This window comes from Podarcis pityusensis (assembly GCF_964106645.2).
Source record: "Podarcis pityusensis genome assembly, chromosome: 8".
Classification (NCBI taxonomy): Eukaryota; Metazoa; Chordata; class Lepidosauria; order Squamata; family Lacertidae; genus Podarcis; species Podarcis pityusensis.
The window spans coordinates 68,162,521-68,186,646 of NC_138033.1; the positions used below are offsets into that span (position 1 = coordinate 68,162,521).

Here is a 24,126-nt window from a genome sequence, read left to right on the forward strand (position 1 = left end):
TTTAAAGGCTTCGGATCGGGTGCCGGGGAGCGGCGTGGTGCTTTGAGTCCTCTGCTTTCCCTGCCGAGCGCAGCCGCATGCCATTCGACGGAGAGCGCTGACTTCTTCCATTGGAAATTTGGACTATTAACAACAACCCGTGAGTAATTGGGAAACCGGGTTCAAAAGGAGAAAAAAAAGGAATTTTTTTTCGGATTAGGCACGAGCGGGGGCGATCTAAAAAGGAAGTCAATCCCCCCCCCATTGTAAACATTCCAAAACAAGGACTGGGTAACCAAGGTCGAAAGGGAAGTATACTCTTGATAAAAATCATTAATTCCACGATGGGAAATTATAAGAACTGTGCTGGAGGAGAAGAGTGGAGGGTGAGAAGGAAAATGCAACCCCCCCCCCGGGAACCGGGGCGATTCGCAGAGCCTGGTGAAGAGAGACGGAGACTTTGACAGCTGTCAAAGTAGCTGTCAAAGCTGGAGAATATAAAGAGGACTTTGTTATGAGGACTTTGCTGGTTAATTTTGTTACAATTTGCTGCAATATGGATATAAACTGTCGGAAAATAAGGAACAACAATTTGACTTTTGGATTAGAGGATACAAAGTTATTACAATCCCCCTAGAGGGGTTTCGGGACATTACAAGAACGGTCGTAAGTGGAAAAATACTCCGGGATTCGCACAGGACTTGTTATCTTCTGGGAAAGCTGCAAAACTGAAATAGTATTTTGTCTACAGAGGTATTTACATTAAAGGAGACAACAGAATTTTCTATTGAAGAAAGGAAGGGACTGGACGTAAGTTTTTGTTCCTGAATAACAAACCTCTGTAGAGATACCAGATTTCTGAATTAGAACGTTTTAGCAGCTGCACAGGACAAGAAACCTGAGAAAGTGAGGAATAAGAAGAACAAAGGACTGACTACGACACGGAAAGAACAATGGGAGGAGTGGTAAAGATCAAGGAAATTAAAGGCCTCTGTTAGATTGGACGTTTGAAGTTAAATATTATTAAAATTAATAAATTAAAAGAAAACCGGCAAGATGGAATTGGGGAGAAATTTGGCCATGACTTGAGACCTACAGGCTGATAACATATAGACTGATGGACATGGGGAATTCAAACCGGGGAAGGGGGGGGGGAGATTTGGAATCCAAAGGCTGTGTAATCATCTTTTGAATCTTTTTATATCTTTTATTTTCTATTTCTTTATATAACTTACGTATGTCATTTTATTTTGATTGGACGTGTTTAAAAAAGGGAATTCGTGGAAGGAACTGGGGTGGATCTTGGGGAAAATCTTTTTTCTTTTCTTGTTAATGATGTGGGACGGTGGTAAGATTTGTACAATTCAATTTGGATAGTGGGTTAAACAAATTAAGCTTCAAATTGGGAGTGAGAGCTTGTAGAACCAAATTAATGAAAAGGGAATACAATTGGGAGGGGGAGGGGGGAGTCCCAGAAAGTAGGTAATGAAAGTAAGGTTTCAAGTATATTTTTTTTCTTTTTCTTTTTCTTTGTATTTCTATATTTCTGGAAACTTTAATAAATATGATATAAAAACTGAAGCAAAGTTCTTAATCCGAGGTACCATTTCTGGATTAGCGGAGTCTGTAACCTGAAGTGTATGTAACCCGAGGTACCACTATACATCAAGGCTTCTCTATCTGGCTCTTGGAACTACAGTGGTACCTCACGTTAAGTACTTAATTCATTCTGGAGGTCTGTACTTAACCTGAAACTGTTCTTAACCTGAAGCACCACTTTAGCTAATGGGGCCTCCCGCTGCTGCCAGAGTGCGATTTCTGTTCTCATCCTGAAGCAAAGTTCTTAATCTGAGGTACTATTTCTGGGTTAGTGGAGTCTGTAACCTGAAGCGTCTGTAACCTGAAGTGTCTGTAACCCGAGGCACCACTGTATTGACTTTCCATTCCGATACTTTCCATTAACTGAACATCAAGCACTTTGGGTTTTCCTTGGAAAGCAAACCAGCATATTAAAATGAAAAAAATGCTGGTCTGTATAACCTGTTGGCTTCCTGCCTAGCCTGCTGCCAACAAAGAGAGGGGCTGCATCTCAGTGACAGAGCAGATGCTTTGCATGCAGAAGGTCCCAGGTTCAATCCCTAAGCAAGTCCAGGCAGGCTTGTAACCCTGAAGAGCCACACTGCGCATAACAGAATCAAAGAACTGTGGAGTTGGCAGGCACCCTGAGGGTCATCTAGTCCAACCCCCTGCAACACAGGAACCTTCTGCCCAAGTGGGGCTCGAACCCATGACCCCAAGATTAAAAGTCGCATGCTCCACCAACTGAGCTATGAGTTAGATGGACCAAAGGGCAGGCTCAGCATAAGGCAGCATCCCGGGGGTGGAGGAATGAAAGTGCCCCATTTCCTGCAAACACTGAACATTTGCAACAACAGAAAGTCAACTTGCTATATTCTCTCGAACTGAGCTCTTCCCTAGACAGCCATACTCCACATGAACCACCAGAGGGAGCACCAATCTCAGTTCCTTTTTGGATTTTTGCTCTCTGCACTCAAGGGTGGAAAAAGCCACATTCCTTGTTTAGCACTGTCCTCCCCACTCCTCTCCCCCTCCCCCTCAGATCAGGGAGAACAGAGGGCCAGGTATCTCTTAAAGGGGCAGAGCCAAGACCAACACCCTCCCTTGCAGAGAACCAGAACTGCCTGAATGGCTCGCCTCTTTCAGGTAAGGGGTTGGAATACTCCCAGATTCTTTTGATCCTTTGCAGTGAGAAGCACCTTCAGGCTCCCTTCAAAACTAGCCCAATACATTAGCCTGCTCTTTGAGGAAGCAGGTGAGAACATCCAGAAGGTGCTTGTTTTAAAAATGTAACTTGAAACATCATCTATGTTTAGATGCCAAGCAAAAACCCTTTATTTTAATCCATGATTTAGGCCCTTTATCTGGAGGACAATAGGTATTACTTATGGCTCCTTTTTTGTAATCTTCCAGTGGGGTGGGGGGCTCTGGGTCTGACCTGCCTTTTATATATAAAACGGACAGGTGGTTTTAGGTTTTCATTTGGTTCTGGTTTTTATACATCGGGCCTAACATTTGCACCATTTTGTAAGCTGCTTTGGGTCACCTCTTATGGAAAAAGCAACCGATAAATGCTAACACTGCTAACCACAACGTTAATAATAATTATGATGCTGCTGCTGTTAATAGCTTGCGACAGGCACGGCCAAGGTGCTGCCCTCCAGACATCATGAGACTACACCTCCCATCAGCCCCTGCCAGCACGGTCAATGGTCAGGGATGATGGGAGTTGTAGTCCAGCAAAAACACCCAGAGGCCAGCATGTTGGCTACCCCTGGGCTTAGGGCCTCAGGATGGACTATACCCAGTGATCTCCATCCACTAGAACAAGGGCTTTTGCAGTCGCAGATAAGGCAAGTTTTAATACTGCACAACAGATGAATCCAAAGGAAGGCGCAGGAGCTTGTTGTGCACTCTAGAAACCTGCTTAAATGTTCTCTTGGGCAACAACATTCCACAGTTGCAAAGGATTTTGCCAGTGGAACCAGTGTACCATTAAATAGAACAGACGCCCTGGGAAAGTGGTGGACTCTCCTTCACTGGAGGTTGGACGGTCATCTATTGGGGATTCTTTGGTTGAGATTCCTGCATTGCAGGGGGTTGGACTAGATGACCCCCCAGAACTCTACAGTTCTATGATTCTATAAGCACAGCACTGGATGCAACCACTTCATCCAGCCCTGGAGGGGGACAATGACATCTTTAGAATCCAACAACAAGGGGGTGGAGGGAAGGAGCTCCAGCCCTGTTTTAGAGCCATGATTCAAGACTCAATTCAGCTCTCCATAAATACAGCAAGTTCTTTTTAAGAGAAGCGCTAGATTTTCAAATAATAATATTAAGTTGTACCTCCTTTGTTGGCAGTGTCCTTCTCCTTGTCTTCCCTGTGCATCAAAGCTCTGATCCATCGGGCACGGTCGCTCCTGCCAAAAGCACAGAATTCAAAGGATTTACAGAGCAAATATATTGTTATGAGTTTGGCGAGTGTGCAGTCAGTCTGGATGATACCCCCAAGTCCCTTCCAGTTCTTGAGATCCTGTATCTCTCTGGGTAGAATGCATAAAAGCAAGCTTGCCAAACCAGTTCCTTCATAAAGTCAATGGCTTTGGCTGTTAAGTACCGTGATTTAGCATGACCATAGAAGTTGCTCTGTTGCCATAGAGGAAAACAGGTGGGCTGCTACATTAGAGAACAATAGGCCAGAGTTTGGCGAAGGAGAGTGAAGCAGTCTGGAAGCTGGATACACAGAGACTTACTTGCTCCATGCTGGACTTTGCGGCTTCCCAAAGGAAACCTAATGGAGAAGCAATATCTATTGGGAAGTTAATGCTGTGAGCCCTTCCATCCTATGCTCAGGTTGTATAGATGTGCAAATAAAACAATATATTCTAAAGGAATCACCATCTCTGGTGACTTTCATTCCAAGGAAACTGAACCCTGGGAAAAACCCTTAGGACCCCTGGTGTCTCTCACTCCTCAGAGACTGGGGTGGCATGTAACAACATAAGCATTATGGGCTGTATTCTGTGTTAGTCCTACTCAAAGCAGACCCACTAAAAGCAACGGACCCAAGTTAGGCATGGTCGTTAATTTCAGTGGGTCTATTCTGAATATTTGTTTGTTTGTTTGTTGCCCATCTGACTGGTTTGCCTGAGTCACTCTGGGCGGCCTCCAACAGATTAAAACATCAAGCACAGTAAAACATCATTAGTAGGACTAAGGTTGGCTACAACCCTATATATTTAATGCAATTACTGTATTTTTTTGCTCTATAAGACTCACTTTTTCCCTCCTAAAAAGTAAGGGGAAATGTGTGTGCATCTTATGGAGCGAATGCAGGCTGCACAGCTATCCCAGAAGCCAGAACAGCAAGTGGAATTGCTGCTTTCACTGCGCAGCGATCCCTCTTGCTGTTCTGGTTTCTGAGATTCAGAATATTTTTTCCCTTGTTTTCCTCCTCCAAAAACTAGGTGCGTCTTGTGGTCTGCTGTGTCTTATAGAGCGAAAAATACGGTAATCCTACTGGGAATAGGTTCCCAAGGTGCCTTGCAAATATAAACCCCACTACCTTCAGGCTTAGACAAATATAGAGAAATGAAGGATGGAAGCGAAGAGGAAGAAAGCAAACTCAAGATCAAGAATGAGGAACCTGTGTCCCCCAGATGTTGTTGGACAATGCCCATACTGCGTGGCCATTGGTCATGCTGGCAGGGAACGATGGGAGTTGTAGTCCAACAACATCCAACAACTTCTCCACCCCTGCACTAGCTCTTAGTTACACAGTTCCTGCAAAGACTGGTTGGATTGGTGGTGGAGCATCTGCTTTGCGTGCAGAAGGTCAGAGGTTCAATCCTCGACATCTGCAGGTAGGGGCAGAGAATGTCCCTCGTCCGAAACCCTGGAGAACAACTGCCAGTCCGTGTAGATGATACTGAGCTGGATGGACACAAGGCTTCATCCCATGAAGGCACAGAGGGCTGAAGGGTAGGGAAAGTCAGGTGCAAACAGCCACCCCCCACAAGCAAGCACAGAAATCTCTCCAGTGCCCACCTTCCCCTTCACCTCTGCTTGATCACGTGCCCTCTACCCACTGGGCACAACTGCCCTGGAAGGTGCCCGGTGATGCCAGCCCTCTGCACCAATCAAACCAATACTCACAGGGATTCTGCAGCCAGCACTATCGCCTCCCGCTTGCCTTCGCTGTCCTTGTTCATGGTCACACGGAACAAGTGGCCAAAGCGGAATGCACCACTCGAACCCGGCTTGCCGGGGGGAGAAGAGGGAGCATCCGGGTTTTCAATTTTGTCCACCGAAAGCTGGTCAAGCATGGCGTAGTTGAGAACCATGTAGCTCTCCTCGCTGCAAGAAATAAAAGAGAGCCGGTGAAAGGGACCGGGCATGAGACAAGAGCCAGGAAGAATTGCGTACAGCGGAATTGCACTAACGTTTTATTTGCTACAAAATGGTTTGTGAACAATGAAAGTCCACCCAAGGCAACTGTGATCATTAACTTCCTTCTATAATGGTGGCAATAGAACTTCCAGATGTTGCTGGACTACAACTCCCATAACCCCCAACAACTGGGCATGCTGGGTGGGGCTGATGGGATTTGGAGTCCAGCATATTCTGAAAGGCATGAGTCCAGGGAAGGCTGTAAATGAATTAATCTACTGGCTGTGCTGTTTTTGACAGCTTGGGACAAAGCATCCTAAAATATCCCACAGTTCCCTCCAAAGTTCCCTTCTCATCATCATCATCATTTGTTTGTATTCTGCCTTGGCTGTTGCACCCTCCCTGTGGAACACCCTCCCATCAGATGTCAAGGAGATAAAGAACTACACGACTTTTAGAAAACATCTGAAGGCAGCCCTGCATCGGGAAGTTTTTAATGTTTGATGTTTTATCGTATTTTTAATATTCTGTTCGGAGCTGCCCAGAGCGGCTGGGGAAACCCAGCCAGAGGGGCGGGGTATAAATAATAAAATTGTTATTATTATACCATAACTTTATTCCATTCTCAAGGCGGCTTACAACTTGGAAAGATTTACATGATTACAACAATGTAACAAAAGCAGTTGTGAGCCATAAATAAAAACATATCAAAATGTGCGCCACAAAGTTAAACAATCCCCACACAAGTCATAATAAGATCTACAAATAAAGGTACAAAAAAATAATAAAGAACATCAAAATTAACAGCTCCAAAATTAAATCTTGACCCCAACAAACACCCCTAATCAATACCCCACCCCAAGAGTCTGTAAGCATCCCAAGAAGCAGGTTGTGACGGACTCTCAACCAAGATGGTATTGGCCTCTTCGCCAGCCTCAACTTTTGTAGCTGGAGTCAGTCAGTCAGTCAGTGCCCCTCCCTCCCAACCAGGCAGAAAGAGGCCAGCAAGGAAGGGAGCTGGTCTTGCAGGATTCACATTGAAGAGCAAGATGGTCCTTCCTTGGGAAAATTCTTCGTTCAAGGCTCTTTGCTTGCTGTAGGACAGGGCTGGAGAACCTGCGGGACCTCCAGGCATGGATAGACTCCAACTCCCATCAGGCCTAGCCAGCACAATCAATGGTCAGGGGTGATGGGAGTTGTAGTCCGGCAGCATCTGGAAGACTGCAGGCCTCACAGCCCTGCTATAGAATGATTTATAAAATGAAATGAGAAATCAGTTGCTCTGGCATTCCGCAGTCAATTCCAGAGAGAGTGACTGAAGCCTGATGTGTGAGAGAGGAAGAGTTTTCCCATGACAGACAGAAGCCTGGCTCCTCTCTGTGCCAAAATTCCCATTAAAGAATCATTTGGGAATGGGCAGGCCACAAACCACGTCCCCCTCGGCAGGCACTTCCCATATAAATCAGCTGCTCACCATTCCACAGCGAGTAGGCAAGAGGCATTCCAAGCAGGGTGGGGGGGGGGAGATTTCCCCCCAAATGACATAAAAAAAGAATGAGGGAAGGAAAAAACTAGTGAAATAGAGTCTTGGCCAGGACGGCGAATCTCAGAGAAGGAATGTAGGGACAGGGCCACAGTCCCGCAATCTTGCAAAGAGAAAAAACGAAACAAAAAACCAATGCACAGCGTCTAATGACTTCACATTCCACAAGGAATTCTTCAGCTCCCTCCTTATCGCAAAAGACGGTTCTCAAGTGTTTCTGCACACCAGCGCCTGGCCAGAAACATCCTCGCCACCCGACCCCAAGTGACCGAAAAACATCCCGAAACTTCAAAACATCAAATGTTAACCCACTGAAGGGGCAATGGTTATAATATGAAATAATCTTTGGGTCCATGGGCACATTTGCAAATCTGAGGTAACTTGTCATGGGCATCACATGACCACACACACACATCGTGCTTGCAGGCTGCCCATAATGAGAGAGCCACAGGATCTCCACCCAAAACCCAATGTCGGGGGGGGGGGGGAGAGAAGAGAATAAGATGCATCCCACTGACATCAGAACACACTCCTCTGAAGAAGCAGCCATTTCCCTCCATCCAGCAAATTTGTGACGTGATTGATGGGTTTTTTCCATTTGAAGTTCTGAGCAGCCCTCAAGATAGTCTGCAAAGCCTCTTTCCGTCAGGGTTTTCCCCCACTGCTGATGCCTCTAGGCATTAACCAGAAACCCTCACACATCAGGCAAGAAATCTACACAGACTTTTCTTGGATTTTACCTCAGTCGCTAGGAAGCAGGCCAGAGACTCAACCCCTCTTAAAAGGAATCTACCTAATCTACCTAATTTTCTTTTGTATCACAGAAGGATATCAATAGTGAGACTAAGAGAGAATTAAACCAGGTTGACCAGGGAGACTTGGGTTCAAATCCCTGTTCAGCCCTTTGTCATGTGCCCCATAGGTGTGGAGGGTAGAAACATAAGAACAGGCCTTTTTAGTGGTGGCTCCCAGGTTTGTGGGATGTTCTCCCCAGGAAAGCACACCTGGCATGATCACTTCAATCCTGGAAGGATAAGCACCCAGCGCCTGTTGATGCAATGGTTTGAGGACTTACAATACCCTTGCTACATTTAAAATATTTCTTATAAATATCATTTTCATGTGGACAGCTATCTGGACATTTGGATGGCTAACACAGATTTGCATATTTTAAATTAAGATGGATGTGTCAATGGCTATTGTATTTTCAGCGTGAGATGATGAGGGTTTTTTTAATTTCCCATTTTCCCTCTGTTTTTATTTCTGTGTTAAATTTGCTATAAATATTAATTTTAAAAGAGGCATCATCAGGGACTGAGATGGTGTTTGCCAAATGAATGAAGCAGAGCCTTGTTGAAGTGCACTGCGAGCAACTTCATGAGGTAAAAAAAAAATCATGCACAAAATAAAATCCCCCCCTACGTGAGGTGAAGTTTGTTCCACTAAAAATGGCCTCTCTCACACCTCTTTTTCTTAGTGATGATCAGGACATCATTGAACACAAAGAGATAGCAGTTCCCACGTCCAGAGCCCTTCCGGAAAATTCCACCTTCTTCTGCCAGAAGCATGGAGAGTTCCCCCCTTTTCAGCAGCCACCGGGAAGCAGAAATCAGCGGGAAGTTCTGGGGAAAGACCCAGGGTGACATTGGTCAATATAGCAAATTCAACCAAAGGGTTATAACAAGTACATCATGGAACCAGACACATTCAGAGTTAGCCAGGGGCAAATCCAAAATGGCACTGTTCCCCAGACCGCTCCCAACTTGAGAAGCAGCCCCTCCTCAAAATACTCCCTTCCTTTTGTCTCCAAGAGGCCCAGGTGAACACAAGGCCTAGCAACAAGGTGGGCTCTCTGGGTGTAAAGGTGAAGTTCTAGCAACGGCCAACAACTTGGATGTTTTTAAAAGGGAGTTAGACACAACAGCCCTGTGAGGTAGGTTAGGGAGAAGGACAGCAGTTAGCCCAAGGTCACCAAGGGAGGATTCGCAGGCCCCTAAGTCCAACCGGTATGCCACAACTTGCCATCAAGCCTAAGGGGTAGAGCCGCGCTGGGGGAAAAAGATTTACACCTTCCAAATCTCACACCTTGATCTTTCCAAACTCCAGCTGCTTCTGCAACGTGTACATCTGCTCGGTTCTCTCCATGGTGTGGGCACCCTCGTTGCACCTCTTCACGAGCTGGGGCGTAAAGGAGAGGCAGAAACATACTTTTGTAAATGCAATATCGTCTCTATCGTCATCTCCTGCACAAGTGGGAGCTGCAGGAAAAATAATAATAGTGCAACACAGGGGTGCTTCTGTGCACCTCTCCAGCCTGCCAGCCCTAACCCTCCTTGTGACACTCCATTCCATGACTTCGGCTGCATTCTATTTCCATCCCACCTGGTTTTCTAGGTCTCCCCCCTCCAGTCCATCAGTCAGCATTCCATGCTCACTGAACATACTTAGTCCTCACTGGGCTGCTTCCCTCCTCCCTTTTTTGGGGGGGGGACAGGTATGGGTTGGGTACATCTGCAAAAGTTGGGATTCCCCAGAGTTTGCTGATCCTTCCACTTTTTGCACATGTGTAATTCAGTTTTAGCTACATCTGCAACAGCACTCAAACCCCAAATGCTAGAATTAGAGCAGGGATGTCCAAAGCCTGTTTTGGGGGCCTAATCTGGCCCACCGGTCGGTTTATTTCCTGGGGTAAAATCCTAAAAAAAGAAAAAACCCTCAACAACTTCAACCCCCCAAAAAGCTCAACAACTTAAATCCTTCAATCCTAAAAAAAGATCAACAACTTGGCCCTTCACTTCATCAAATCTGGCCCTCTTTTTGAACACCACTGAATTAGAGGAATGGGTTGCTAAAGTGTGTCTTGCGGCAATCTCCTGTTAGAGATTTGACAGGAACAGCCCCTCCCTAATTTCAGACGCCTCTTGAAAACTATTGTGGCCTTGACAAGATGAAATTTTCTATCAGAATTTATTGATTGGTTCCAGACCACACATGAGAGCCCTAGCTGCCAAGAAAGCATCTCCTTGTTTTTTCCTTCATTAGATTAAACATTGAATGACCAATTCTGGGGCTCCCCCAAACAACCAGTTTATGGAGCATTCATCCTCATATGTTTGCGGGAAGCTTAAGTGGAGGTTAGACTATGGACTATGTCCAGTCCTTATTGAGCATCCATTCCAATTTGCTCTATGGAGCATTTGTTCCCATTTTCAGGAGGGTTATATGGCAATAAACATTCACCCTGATTTGCTTGTAAGGTGTTTGTTAATGGGAAGACATGTAAACACCTTACAAGCAAATCACAATTCTCAACAAAATTCTCAACCAATTTGCCTCCCATCACTTTCCTAACTGCAGAAAAGCCCGTTTCATTCTTCAAAAAATGTGATCACACAAAGAGAGCTGGAGAAAGTCTCTTACCTTACTGATGGCCTTCAAAGCCTGAGTCGCTGCTTCATAAGCTCTACTATGCATCTGGGTTTTCTGGCAGACAGTCTGAAATGGAACAGAACATCCACAACACTTTTTTTCCCCTTCCAAAACTATTGGCTGTCCCAACCTGCAACCTGGTTCTTGACAGTCCACTCAGCTAAGGGAGGGGCATATCTGCCAATTTTAATCTCGGGGTTTCCCCCCCACCCCAATCTTGAGCTCAGTTTGCCACAATTCTACATCAATATGCAATTTTAAAAATAATTCTCATTAATTATTCCACCTTACTTCCTCTAATATACATTTTTTTTGCAATGCAATTTTTTGCCTAACAGAAAGTATTTTGTTATATGTTGTTTTCATGAATAAATGTATCATGATGCGCACATGAATTTCTGGACATATTGCTTGGATGGAGAATAGCAAATTTTGAAGGATGACTGTGTTTCAGTTTGCGTATAGTTTTGGTAAATGCCTAAACCAAGTAGAATAGATCTGATCAGAACACACAGAACATTACTATTAGAATTGCAGGATTTTAGGTATATCATTCAGTCTTTTCTTCGGGAACATGTAGCAATCTTAAAGAACATGCAGATCAGTGAGGGGCCCAGTAAATCTGGGGCCAAGGGTCAGGTATGAATGAATGAATGAGAAGCATAAACAGCTTCCTCCCCAGGGTCTAGCAGCATGGCCTGTTAATGAGGTTCGAAGGTCATAGGAAAGAACCCCAGCTTTCAGCCTGATGAATGGTAGACATTAATATTGTGTTTTAATGCTGCAACCCCCCCCCCACGGACGACAGGCAGGTAAACAACAACAGTGTGCCCCTCCGCTTGCTCTTACATCCATCAGAAGAGGCAGGCGAGTAACTCTCTGCATGGGGTTGATAAGGAAAGAGATCAAAGGAAGGCTGCCACACTCTGGTTTCTGCTCAATGTGTTTCAGGGTCTCTTTAAAGGCAGGACTCGTGGTTCTGTAACAGAACAGAAAACACCACTTTAGCTTCTTGTGACCAATGCAATGCATGCTTTTTACACTTTAAATGGATAACCTGAATACACACACACCAAGTCACCTCCTGGTGAAAGAAACTACCTACCTTGGATTAAGGGTTGAATCCAAATTAGTCCTGCTCAGAGCTGACCTACTGAAGTCAATGGGCATGACTAACTTAGGGTCATTAATTTCAGTGGGTCTACTCCGAGTAGGATTAAGTTGGCATTCAGTATCACTTACTTAAAGGTAAAGGGACCCCTGACCATTAGGTCCAGTCATGGCCGACTGGGGTTGCGGCACTCATCTAGCTTTATTGGCCGAGGGAGCCGGCGTACAGCTTCCAGGTCATGTGGCCAGCATGACTAAGCCGCGTCTGGCAAACCAGAGCAGCGCACGGAAACGCCATTTACCTTCCTGCCAGAGTGGTACCTATTTATCTACTTGCACTTTGACGTGCTTTCGAACTGCTAGGTTGGCAGGAGCAGGGACCGAGCAATGGGAGCTCACCCCGTCGCAGGGATTCGAACCTGCAGACCTTCTGATCGGCAAGTCCTAGGCTCTGTGGTTTAACCCACAGCACCACCCACATCCCTTATCACTTACTTAGAATCATACAACTATAGAGCTGCCAGGCATGTTTGTGCTATTATTCCCATATCGCAGATGGAGGAGACTGAAGGCTAAGGCCACTTGGGTTCATAGCAGGGGCAAGATTCTAAGTCTCTACACCAAGCCACATGGGTTGGACTTTAATACACCAAAGCTTATAAATAATCTTTTAAGTTTGGGGGCGGAGGATGACTGCAGTCACTTACAACAGCTTCTGAAGGGTCCTCTGTTGGTAGACTTCATTCGAACAATAGATGACGTATGGATTAAAATTATTAGTTGCGTGAGTCTCTACGATGTCGCTGATATCCGGGATCAGGACGTTCTCCTGATGCCTTTTCTCCAAGTCCTCAAAAAAGCTAGAGGTACAATAAATAAGAGGGAGGTTGAGAAACTGAGTTTCATGGTCAGCCTCCTCTGCACATGTTTCAGCTTGTCAATATCCTCCTTAAACTGTGGTGCCCAGAACAGTTAAGCAGATCCAAAGGTGAACAGTCCTTCTAGTTGCCAGTGTTGATCGTTTTTGGCTGCTACCAAAAGGGGCCCGGAAATTCTTTGTGTTTTGATTCTACATCTAAATCTCTCTCTCTCTCTCTCTATATATATATATTATTAATTTTTCAACATATCATTTTCAACAATAATTAAACGTACTTTTATATCTTATACAATTTTTTTGACTTTCATCAATCACATCTGAAAATTTTCCAATCTATTCACTTAATTTACATTTCTTACTTCCACTATTACATTTAAATCTCATAATTAATATCTCTATTCTTTCTCTACTTTGCAATGTTTCATATACAGTGGTACCTCTGGTTACGTACTTAATTCATTCTGGAGGTCTGTTCTTAACCTGAAACTGTTCTTAACCTGAAGCACCATTTTAGCTAATGGAGCCTCCTGCTGCCACCGCCGTGAGATTTCTGTTCTCATCCTGAAGCAAAGTTCTTAACCCGAGGTACTATTTCTGGGTTAGCGGAGTCTGTAACCTGAAGCGTATGTAACCCGAAGTACCATTGTATTTCTCCTTATAAAATTTCTTCATTACAGTTGCTCTTCAAATAGTTCGTATATTTCTTCCAATCTTCTGTGAATCTCTGGTCTTGCAGGTTTCAAATCCTTCCTGTCATTTTATCTAATTCTGCGTAGTCCATTAATTTTGTCTGCCATTATTCTTTCATCGGGATTTCTTCTTGCTTCCATTTCTGGGCTAACAATACTCTTGTCCGATTCTACATCTAAATCTCTATATAGCCTGAACAGTGCCAACCGTGAGGAGAGATGAACCATCTGCTTAGTGATGGCGTTAATCTTAATCCTACCCTTCCCTTCAAGGATCTCTGGAGGAATCCTCACAACCACCTTGCCAGGTAGGTCAAAAAAGGTCAGTAGCCAGCTCAAGGTCACCCAGTGTTGCTTTCCAGCTGAGCAGGGATATAAATTTGGTTGTCACCAAGTTCAACACTCTTAACTCAGGGATGGGGAGCCTGTTATAACTGCTACACCACACAGGCAGCAGCCTGAGGTTTGAGATTTACCTCTTGCTGGCAGCCAGGATATCCCCAACATTGGAGAAGAGGTGGTGGTGATCCGTCTGATTCATAGTGTCCTTCAGTGCCTCTGACTTCATGAAGTGGTTCACCAGGATCTCCAGGCTGCGCATGTAGGAATACTCAGAGGTAATGATCTCAAAGATCGCCTGCAGGGGGGAAAGGATGGAGAGACAGAAAGGTGAACATGAGTGGACAGCCCTTTTAAGCTGATTGTTGATCATATCTGATCATGGAACTGTAGAGGTGGAAGGGACCCCCCAGGGTCATCTAGTCCAACCCCCTGCAATGCAGGAATCTTTTGCCCAATGTGTAAGTCAGACCTACAACACTGAGGTTAAGAGTCTCATGCTCTTCCAACTGAGCTGTTCATCCAGCTATGTGGCAGGGGTGCATTTTCAGATGTTGGTCTGCAGCCACCAACATTGGCACCATTAATGGTGCCATCTGGATAGAACTGTGGGCAAAAATCTGGGGCTCTAATCTCCAGAATGATGAGGCAGATCCCCCTCCCCGCAAAAAAATCCAGCAACCCACTTTAGCAATCTGACATTTATTGTTTATGTTTTGGCAATGCATTCTATGTCAGGCTGCCTTTGAAGATGATTTGGAAACCACAGTTAATACACGATTCAGCAGCCAGATTGTTGACTAGGCAGCATGGTCAGAACACATAACACTGATTTTGGCATGACTGCATTTGTTTCCTGGCTCCATTCAAAAATCATAGTTTTGACCTATAAAGCCTGATGTGGCTCAGGACCTCAGGAACTGCCTCCTGCCCCATGAACTGAGCCAGACCCTGTGATCCTAATCTGAGGCTCTTCTTCGCAAGTGCCCCTCCTCCACGGGAGGTTCAGAGGGTGGCAACAGAAGACTGGGACTTTTCGGTGGTGGCCCCCTCCACTTGTGGAATCCTCTCCCTCCAGGGAGGCACGCCTGAAGCTATCTCTGGTCAATTTTCAGGTGCTAGGCAAAGACTCTTCTATTTACATGACATTAGTGGGGTGGGGTCTGCAAGTCCTGATCTGTTTGGTCTGTATTTTTAAATCTCCATAGCGTGTTCTTATTGGTTTTAATGTCAGCTGCTTATGAGCCTTCCTTCAGAAAAGTGACTAACAAATAAAAGAGAAAGGGAAAAGAAGAGAAGTCCTCTATAAGACTATTAAGCGAAGCAATCTTAAGCAGGGAATAAAGAGAGACACAGCAGCTTGAAAGGAACTCGTTGTTTAGGAGAATTCACAAGTCATTCAAAACCATGCCACTTCTCCAATTTCCACAGCATTTTGCGCAACATACTGTACTTTTCCATGTATAAGACAAGCTTTTCTTCCTTAAAAATTGTATTAAAAATTGGGGGTCACGTTATACACAGATAGTGCATTGTGGGGATGTGTGATTGGTTGCTGCCGTGAGCCGGAGATAATTAGTGGCGTCGCGTGCAAGTCGCAGCGTAGGTCAGGCAGGTGAGTGAATTTTGACAATTTCCCCTAAAAAAATAAATAAATCTCCCCCCATTAATTTGGAGTCCCCCAAAATACATGGGGAAAAATACATTACTCTTCTAATGCCAAGCAGGAACCTTGTTTGAGCCTCCTAGCTTCCCTTACCTCCTGCCGTTTGCGCTCTTCTGGGGATATCTGCTCCAGGATTCCAGCTTCCTGCACCTGCAGAAGACAAATTCTGAGTGACTTGCAGACTCATTGATAGTTTTCAGATATCCCTTCTGTGGAACCACATGACCAAGGACCCCACAAGTGGCCATGGGGGGTGCAAGAAGGGCACTTAAAAAAAAAGAAGCAAGTCACATAGAATTCAATGGTGTTTCCTCCCTGGTAAGTGGTTATAGGATTACAGGGTGCCCATTTTTATGTTAAGAACTCATTTTATGATGATGATGATGAAGAAAAAGAATCCATCTTTTGTTTTTAGAGCATGTGAAAAAAGTTACAGCAATGAAACTACGAAGCATTGAAGACAAAACAAATCTGCCCCTCTTCACTGCCACTACATATTATCCCAGAGCTAAGTCACTCACACTGAACAAGCCAGATTGAGTTCCCCATTATTTTTGTTATTTATTTATATAACAATAAAAAATATCTAACCCAGGGGTGGGGAACAGAGGCTTAGGGCTGGATGTGGCCCTCTAGGCAGCTCCATCTGGCCCTTGGAACTCCCCAGGCCACACCCCTAGTTGGCCTTGCTTCACCCTCTCCTTAGGTGTTTTTGCCTGGCTGGAATTTGCCCTTGAACTCTGATCATGCCTCTTGCTTAGCTGGATGGAGGAGGGAGACTGGCAGTGTGTAGAAATCAGCCTACTGTACAAAGGTAAAATTTGCATCAGTTGCTCCTCCCACTTTAGCCTCTGGCCCCACCCACCATATGGCCCTCAGGACATTGTTCAGAAGCCTATGTAGCTCTCAGGCTGAAAAAGCTCCCCCTACTTTTACTGGTTTAAATAAAACAATGCAACATATTCCTTCCAAAATGCCAATTATATCAAAAATTAAAAACAAGCCAACATAGAATATAATCAAAATACAAATAAAATCTGAAAAGTTAAAACATATATAATCAAAGTACATGTTAGCGAAATGCATGCCTGGGGAGGCTAGAAAGGGTTTGGTAGGTGCAGAAAACAATACAGCCTAATAACAATGGGCAGGGAGTCCTGGGGCCACACTAATGGGTTGATTCCTTGCAAATGCAGAACAAACATTACGCGGTGCTTGTAGAGTTACTAGGGAGCTCCTTGCTCAGGGAGTTTCCACTCTCACCTGCAACGCCCCCAGACAAAGCTTGAAAAGAAAAGGGGAAAAACATCAGAGCTGCGTTTCAGCAAACTCCTGCCAGGTGAAGCAGATGAACTTTGGAACCATCTCAGGAGGAAATGTTTAGTTGTTGTTTTTTTAAAAAAGTGGAGGAGGACAATACCAGGTCAGATAAGAAAAGGCAGGTGAGCCTCAGGAGCAAAGCCACTCCTTCGGGTCACATCATCCCAACTGAATGTTGCACCATCCATTTCTCTAAGGCAATTCTGTCTGCTGCAGGGGAACTTCTACTGAAAGTCCCACAGTAGCCAAAACACACATGTCGAAAAGGGTGCGGGAGACAGGTGTGCAAATATTGACTGAGGCAGAAGAAATCCACCTGAAGTACATTCCTGGAACACAGGACGCTCCCTAATCCAGAGTTAGAACACTGCAGTGGCTCTCCAGGATCTCAGACAGGGATCTCACCCAACCTGACCTGGAGATGCTGGGGATTGAACCTGGGACCTTCTGCATACCACTAAGTTATGACTTCTGCTGCTCCACTTCTGAGAATTCAGTGTTGGTGTGTACCAGTACAGCATTCTGCGGCTTGAGCACATATAGTTCCCACATCAAACTGCCCATGTGCCGAGGCCATCAGTCAAGGAAGGGGGCAAACCAGCAAGACGGTCTTTCCCAGTTGTAGTACTCTCCCCAACAAGTCTTGCCTGGCATCCACACTGCTATATTTTCAGTAGTAGGGAAGGATCCCAGAGACCCACTGTCAGAAAGAACTCATTTGAAGGAGCGGCAACTCATTTATGAACCCTCCTGGTCCCCCTACATCATTGGCACCACATTTATATTCAGTGGGCTATGTTGCAAAGGTCCGTATAGTTATAGCTATGGTTTTCCCAGTAGTGATGTATAGAAGTGAGAGCTGGACCATAAAGAAGGCTGATCGCCGAAAAATTGATGCTTTTGAATTCTGGTGCTGGAGGAGACTCTTGAGAGTCCCATGGACTGCAAGAAGATCAAACCTATCCATTCTTAAGGAAATCAGCCCTGAGTGCTCACTGGAAGGACAGATCCTGAAGCTGAGGCTCCAATACTTTGGCCACCTCATGAGAAGAGAAGACTCCCTGGAAAAGACCCTGATGTTGGGAAAGATGGAGAGCCCAAGGAGAAGGAGACGACAGAGGATGAGATGGTTGGACAGTGTTCTTGAAGCTACAAACATGAGTTTGACCAAGCTGCGGGAGGCAGTGGAAGACAGAAGTGCCTGGTGTGCTCTGGTCCATGGGGTCACGAAGAGTCGGACATGACTAAACAACTAAACAACAACAGTGTTGCAAAACAGCCCTGCGGAAGCTAGGAAAGTTGAGGGCTAATAAATGCAAACAAGTCCAGAGCTTCACCGACCAGTGGCGTGAAAAGTATTTCTATAAGGTAGCTCCGTAGGTACCCAAAATGAAATGGAAGAAACTGACTGTCCTTCAAAAACAGAAGGACCCCTCTTGTGGACCACAGACCACAGATGGGTGGGGCCAGCGGCCTTTCAATCGCTTGATGTCACTGGTACATCATGTGCCCATGTACAAAATCGTCAATGATCAGCTAGTGCATTTCATCCTTGCTGTGCCTTTACCTGCTCCACAGCTGTCATCATCATACGTGGCATCATGTGCAGGGCAGGTGGGCATGTTCTGGCCAAAATGGAGCAACTGGGAAGGCCTACTGGGCCTGATTCAAGGAGGTTTCCAGCTGCTGTTCTGAAAGACGGGATCCCTCACCCTCTAGCGATCTCCCTTTCCTACCTCTGGCAGCTGGCTCCAGGTCATGTGAGCAGGCCGGTAGTTCTTCACCACAATGGTGGAGGAATCTGTGGCAGGGGGTTCCTCAGGGATGGTTTCCACCTCTAGGAGGTCGTCATCTGACTCGTGGCTGATGGAGTTGAGACCTTTCTCGCGAATCTCTTGATACAGGCGGGGATCTGGGATAGAGAAGTGGGGCGGATCAGCGATGCTGAGAAACCTCGGGTAACTCTTTGCTCCCCAAAGACACACGTTTTCCCAACCTATGTGCTAACGCTATGGAAGCACATTACCAATACAGTGGTGCCCCGCAAGACAAATGCCTCGCAAGACGGAAAACTCGCTAGACGAAAGGGTTTTCCGTTTTTTGAGCTGCTTCGCAAGACGAATTTCCCTATGGGCTTGCTTCGCAAGACGAAAACGTCTTGCAAGTTTGTTTCCTTTTTCTTAACACTGTTAATACAGTTGCGACTTGACTTCGAGGAGCAACTCATAGAACGCAGTGTACATAGTAGCCTTTTTAAAAGACTTTGGTGATTTTTGAAGCTTTTCCAAAACTTCTTTTGCAGCCATTTGGTGAGTTAAGCTTTTAAAACTTTTTTTGGGGGGGGTTGGATTTTGGGTTGGGGTGTTTGGAATTCAAGGACTTGGTGTTGGGGAGGGGTTTGCAAGAATCTGGAAGCTTGTGTGTTTTTTTCTGCATTTTTATGATTTTCTGTGACCATTGGGCAACTCTGCTGTTTTTTTAAAAAAATTCTGGGTTTGAATTTTGAAATGCTCTTTACAGTATGTGTGACTTTAAAGAGCACTTAATGAACTCTTGTTGTACCAAATTTGGCTTTGTTTGGACTTTTTTTGACCATAGGAACGCATTAATTGATTTTCAATGCATTCCTATGGGATTTCGTGCTTCGCAAGACGAAAAATTCGCTAGACGAAAAAATTCGCGGAACGAATTAATTTCGTCTTGCGAGGCACCACTGTAGGAATCTTATATACCAGGAGGGGATGATGTGGGGCCCTCTAGACGTTCCTCAACAACATCTCCCACCATCTCTCACCATTTGGGGCTAATGGGAGCTGGGAGTCCCAAAACATCTGCGGGTTTCACAGTACACTGGCTGCCCCTGCTATGCAGTAATAGTGAACTCGTTCTTCTGCATTGATATCTTTTATGAAGCAAGCATCAGAAGGATTTGGAGAAAACAAGGTTTGCTCAAGTATATTAAACAATATATTTTAGGGGGAAGAAAACTTTCAAGGGGAATCCAAGTCTCAGCTATGCAGGCAGAAGGCCCCGGGTTCCATCCCCAGCATCTCTGGGTAGGTCTGGGGATGTCCCTTGCCTAAAACCCCAAAGAGGTGCTGCCAGTCAATGTAACTAATGCTGAGCTGGATGGAACAGGGGTTTGAATCAGGAAAATGCAGCTACCCAAGTTAACAAGCTAAAGGTGGGTGTGGGTGTGTGTGTGAGAGAGAGAGAGAGAGAGAGAGAGAGCGCAAAAATAGCCCAAACGACACGAGAATGGACCCTGGAAGGCTGCCTGACTGAATGGGGGGATGGAATGGAGTATCCTGGAAGAGGGTTCAACTGCCTGGCACCCTTAACACAATCACTCCACACTGCAACATTTTGTTGCAGCTTTCACTTGTAATTCCCACCAAGAACTCACATGTTCCTAGGCATGGTGAGTCCTTAGCAGCAGAAAACAACTACCCGAGCGAGGGGGTTGCAGACAACTAAGTTTTACTCAGGGTAGACCTGTTGAATTTAATGGACCCTAGTTAGCAATTCATTTCAGCAGTCCATTCATTTCAATGGGTTTACTCTGAGTTAGCACAAGACACAGCCCTGAGGCTAGCACAAGACACAGCCCTGAGGATCCCTAGCTGAACTGATGTAAGAGTAGCCAGGTTGCTACTTCCTGTTGCCAAAAAATTGGGCACCTTGGGGTTGACTGCCTGTGTGAAACTGCTCCCATAGGAACCAAGTCTTATTTTAAGAAGTCCTGTTATGGAATGGATGCAAAGGGAAGATTCCCAGGATCAATCCAAAGTCTGACTAGGGGTGCCCTGGAATATCCTGGTCCATCTACTCACCATCTTTGAAGGAACCTCCATGCCGATTCATACGCTTCCGACCAAAGGTTCTCTGTCAAACAGAGAGAGAAAATGAGAGGGGGGGGGCGATCATAAGCAGCTATACAGACACAACATGTAAAAAAAAAAAAAAAAATCATATTGCAGACAGTGGTGGCTGGTGCCCATTTGTACTGGTGGGCTGGAAGGCAGGGAGACTAACAGCAGGTGGCGCTAGAGCCAATAACAGACATGCGGAACCAACTAATTCTAGTTTTGTTCCCATCCTCTTCCTCCCTCCTGAGAGAGAGAGAGATGAAACAAACCTACTGTATTATTATTATTATTATTATTATTATTATTATTGGTTTACTCAATTTATATACCACGCTTTTTTCAAAATATCCCAGGGTAAAGAGGAAAGTTTTTGCCTGGTGCCTAAAGACATGCAATGATGCTACCAGATGAGCCTCTCTGGGGAGAGCGCTCCACAGTACAAAGGTAAAGTCTACTCTCACCCCACCGACCATTTCCATACGGCCCCCAGAAGGCTGCCCGGGAGGGACTGCGGCCCTCAATCTGAAAAAAAAGTTTCCTGCCCCAAAGCACTATGAAATACTAGACATTAGCAATGACTGAACCTTGCCAATCATCATTCAACGTTTCTGAGCAGAGATTGGAAGGCCATCAGCCACGTATGATCTTGTTGAGATTCCTGCATTGCATGGGGTTGGACTAGATGACCCTTGGTCCCAACTCTACAGTTCTGTGATCTTGTTCCGTTTGTTTGAACAACTCTTGCTTGTTCAGGACTCCCAGAAGTCTGAGCAAGCAACTGAGAGCCAAGCTCCTTCGTAGATTCAGCTGCTGCTCCTTCCCCCCACGTGTTTCTCCGCCCCATGGCCGGCTCAGACCTATGTACAAACAACGTCCTAAGAGGATCATCCGGATTTGAGCCGAGGGAAACAATTGCCAGCCAGAGAATTATGTTGCAACGGCAGTTATGTACGCGGTCAAATTTGCAGACCCAGTTTGAAAACAAAAACAACCACTTCAAAAAATGAGGCGTTCCTCTGGATAAATACCGGGCGGCGTTTTACAATGCAAGAAGGCGGCGCAGAGTCCAGAGAGGAAAGGGGTCTGCGACAAACAAACATCACAAAGGTTTGGGTTCAGCATTAAGGAGTTTCTAGCCTAGGCTTGCAGTCTAATAGAGGTGGAACATAGGAAGCTGCTGTATGCAGAGTCAGACCACTGGCCCAGTTCTGCCAGCTCTCCAGCATTTCAGAAAGAGAGCCTTTCCCAGCCCTTCCTGGAGATGCTGGGGACTGAATTGGGGATATTCTGCATGCAAGAAACATGCTCTGCCATGTTGAGCGGGGCATAAATAGAACAGCAGCAACAGCAGCAGCAGCAGCAGCAGCAGCAGCAGCAGCAGCAGCAATGGAATAAGACGTCCCTATTTTCATCAGAGAAATGTTGCACAGTACGCAAGAAAGGATCCCTTGCCTTGCTTCTTAACCCTTAGGAGGAAGCGACACAACCAAGGCCTTTCCCACAGGGCCATAACCTCTTGGTCAATGTGTGTCTTTCACACACACCTTGCCACTTTGGTGTGTGAACTTCTTTGCCTTATTTCAGTTTCACTTTCTCAATGTGTGGGATGGGGGTGGGGGAATCCAAGTTCCAAAGTGACTCAAGCTTTTGTTTAGTTTTCCAGGGACCTTTGCCCCCAACAGCCCTAACATTATCACTGCAGCAGCTCCCCATACTAAACTCCCACCCACCTTGGGTCTTGTTGCATCACGTAGCCGATGATCAACTCTCAGGTCAAGAGCTGTCGGGACTCAAACCTTGGTCTACTTGCTGCTGCCTCTTGTGGTGAGAGATAGAACAGCAGCTGCAGCACCTACCTACCAACCTAGGCCACAGGTGGTGAACATCAGGCCCAGGGCGTGAAAGTGGTCCTTCAAGCCTCTCTCTCTCTGATCTTCAGGAGTACCCTCAGAACTCACCTTCCAAGCCCTACTTTGCACCCTCAGATGGATCGCCACCACCTCTTCCACATCATGGACATTCCTGGCTGGGTGCAAGAGGTAAATCTCAAGGGAGCAGAAAGGGCCAGGCAGTATATGCATCTTTAGGTGTTGCTGACGTGCATGTGAGCATGACACAACTACAAGCGCCAGTGCCAGCTCATCCCCCAGGACATTCCAGGATCATTTCAGAAGCCAGGATGACTTCTGTACAGTCATACCTCGTGTTGCGTTTGCTTCATGATACGTTTTTTCAGGTTGCGTCCTGCAGCGACCCGGAAGTAGCAGAAAGGGTTACTTCTGGGTTTCACCGCTCGCGCATGCGTGCAAAATGACGTCACGCACATGCGCAGATGTGGCGAATCGCGACCTGTGCAAGCGCAGATGCGGGTTGAGTTCTGCTCATGTTGCGAACAGGACTCCGGAACGGATCCCGTTCCCAACCAGAAGTACCACTGTAATTCTGGGAATATCCTGGGCAAACAGGGGTGGTTGGAGGGTGTGCCGTACTGGGGGTCCCAGTTCACCAAACATAGAGCAAGGGTTGCTAACATGATGCCCTCCAGAGGTCGTTGGGACTCCTGGCTCTTAACAGCTCCTCCTACATCTGTTTGTTGTTTGTTTGTTTGTTTCAAGTATTTATATACCCTCTTCCCAAGTGCAGGACCCAAAGTGATTCGCAGCATACATCAAAACAGATTCAGATACAAATGCACAATACATTTAATTAGTAATTAACAGTTAAATACATGACCCTATTTAAACAACAGCCAGCACTGAAAACCATTTAAAAGCACAACACACATATCCAAAACAAAAACAAAAATGTACAACCCTCCCTTCAGAAGACCGTGCCACAACAGTCAGTTACTGGCCAAAGACCTGTCTGAACAAAGAAAGTATTTGCTTTCTACTGAAAGGAAAGCAGAGAGGAGCTAGTCTCCTATACAGTACAAGGGAGTTTCACTATCTGGGAGCAGCCACCAAGAAGTCCTTGTCTCATGCCTCCCCAGAAGATTTCAAAGCCTGGGCAGGCTCATATAAGGAGGTAGGCGCACATAGGGTCATAACCAATGCTGTGAATTGCACTTAAGCCAGCACTTTCCATTGGGAAAAAAATCACAAATTGGCCACCCTTGCATCCATTTTCTGATTCAGGCCACATCTGCTGCTTGTGGGTCTTCAAAAATGTAAGCGGAGCGCATGAACTCTGCCACATATCCACGGCAAGGTTCCCCTCTCCTTCCAAGTTTCCAGGAGAGAAAAGCCCAGTTGCATGGACTCTCGCGCTGACAAGGTCCGCCCCTGTGCTTCACCCTCCCCTTTCCAATTCACTCCAAATCTCCCTGGAAA

At 45.7% G+C, this 24,126-nt stretch overlaps 1 protein-coding gene across 1 annotated transcript in view; it reads right to left on the bottom strand.

Annotated features, from left to right (window-relative positions):
• The window catches only part of ARHGEF16 (Rho guanine nucleotide exchange factor 16), a 38,631-nt gene that overhangs the window by 4,784 nt on the left and 9,721 nt on the right, over positions 1 to 24,126 (bottom strand). The window contains exons 3-13 of the mRNA XM_081016117.1: positions 20,759 to 20,810; positions 18,662 to 18,837; positions 15,699 to 15,755; positions 14,077 to 14,237; positions 12,739 to 12,891; positions 11,771 to 11,900; positions 10,913 to 10,987; positions 9,578 to 9,670; positions 8,957 to 9,114; positions 5,716 to 5,916; positions 3,907 to 3,980 (exon numbers count right to left, since the gene is read on the bottom strand). Of these exons, the coding sequence (XP_080872243.1) occupies positions 3,907 to 3,980; positions 5,716 to 5,916; positions 8,957 to 9,114; positions 9,578 to 9,670; positions 10,913 to 10,987; positions 11,771 to 11,900; positions 12,739 to 12,891; positions 14,077 to 14,237; positions 15,699 to 15,755; positions 18,662 to 18,837; positions 20,759 to 20,810 (1,330 nt within the window). The remainder of the gene's footprint in view (positions 1 to 3,906; positions 3,981 to 5,715; positions 5,917 to 8,956; positions 9,115 to 9,577; positions 9,671 to 10,912; positions 10,988 to 11,770; positions 11,901 to 12,738; positions 12,892 to 14,076; positions 14,238 to 15,698; positions 15,756 to 18,661; positions 18,838 to 20,758; positions 20,811 to 24,126) is intronic.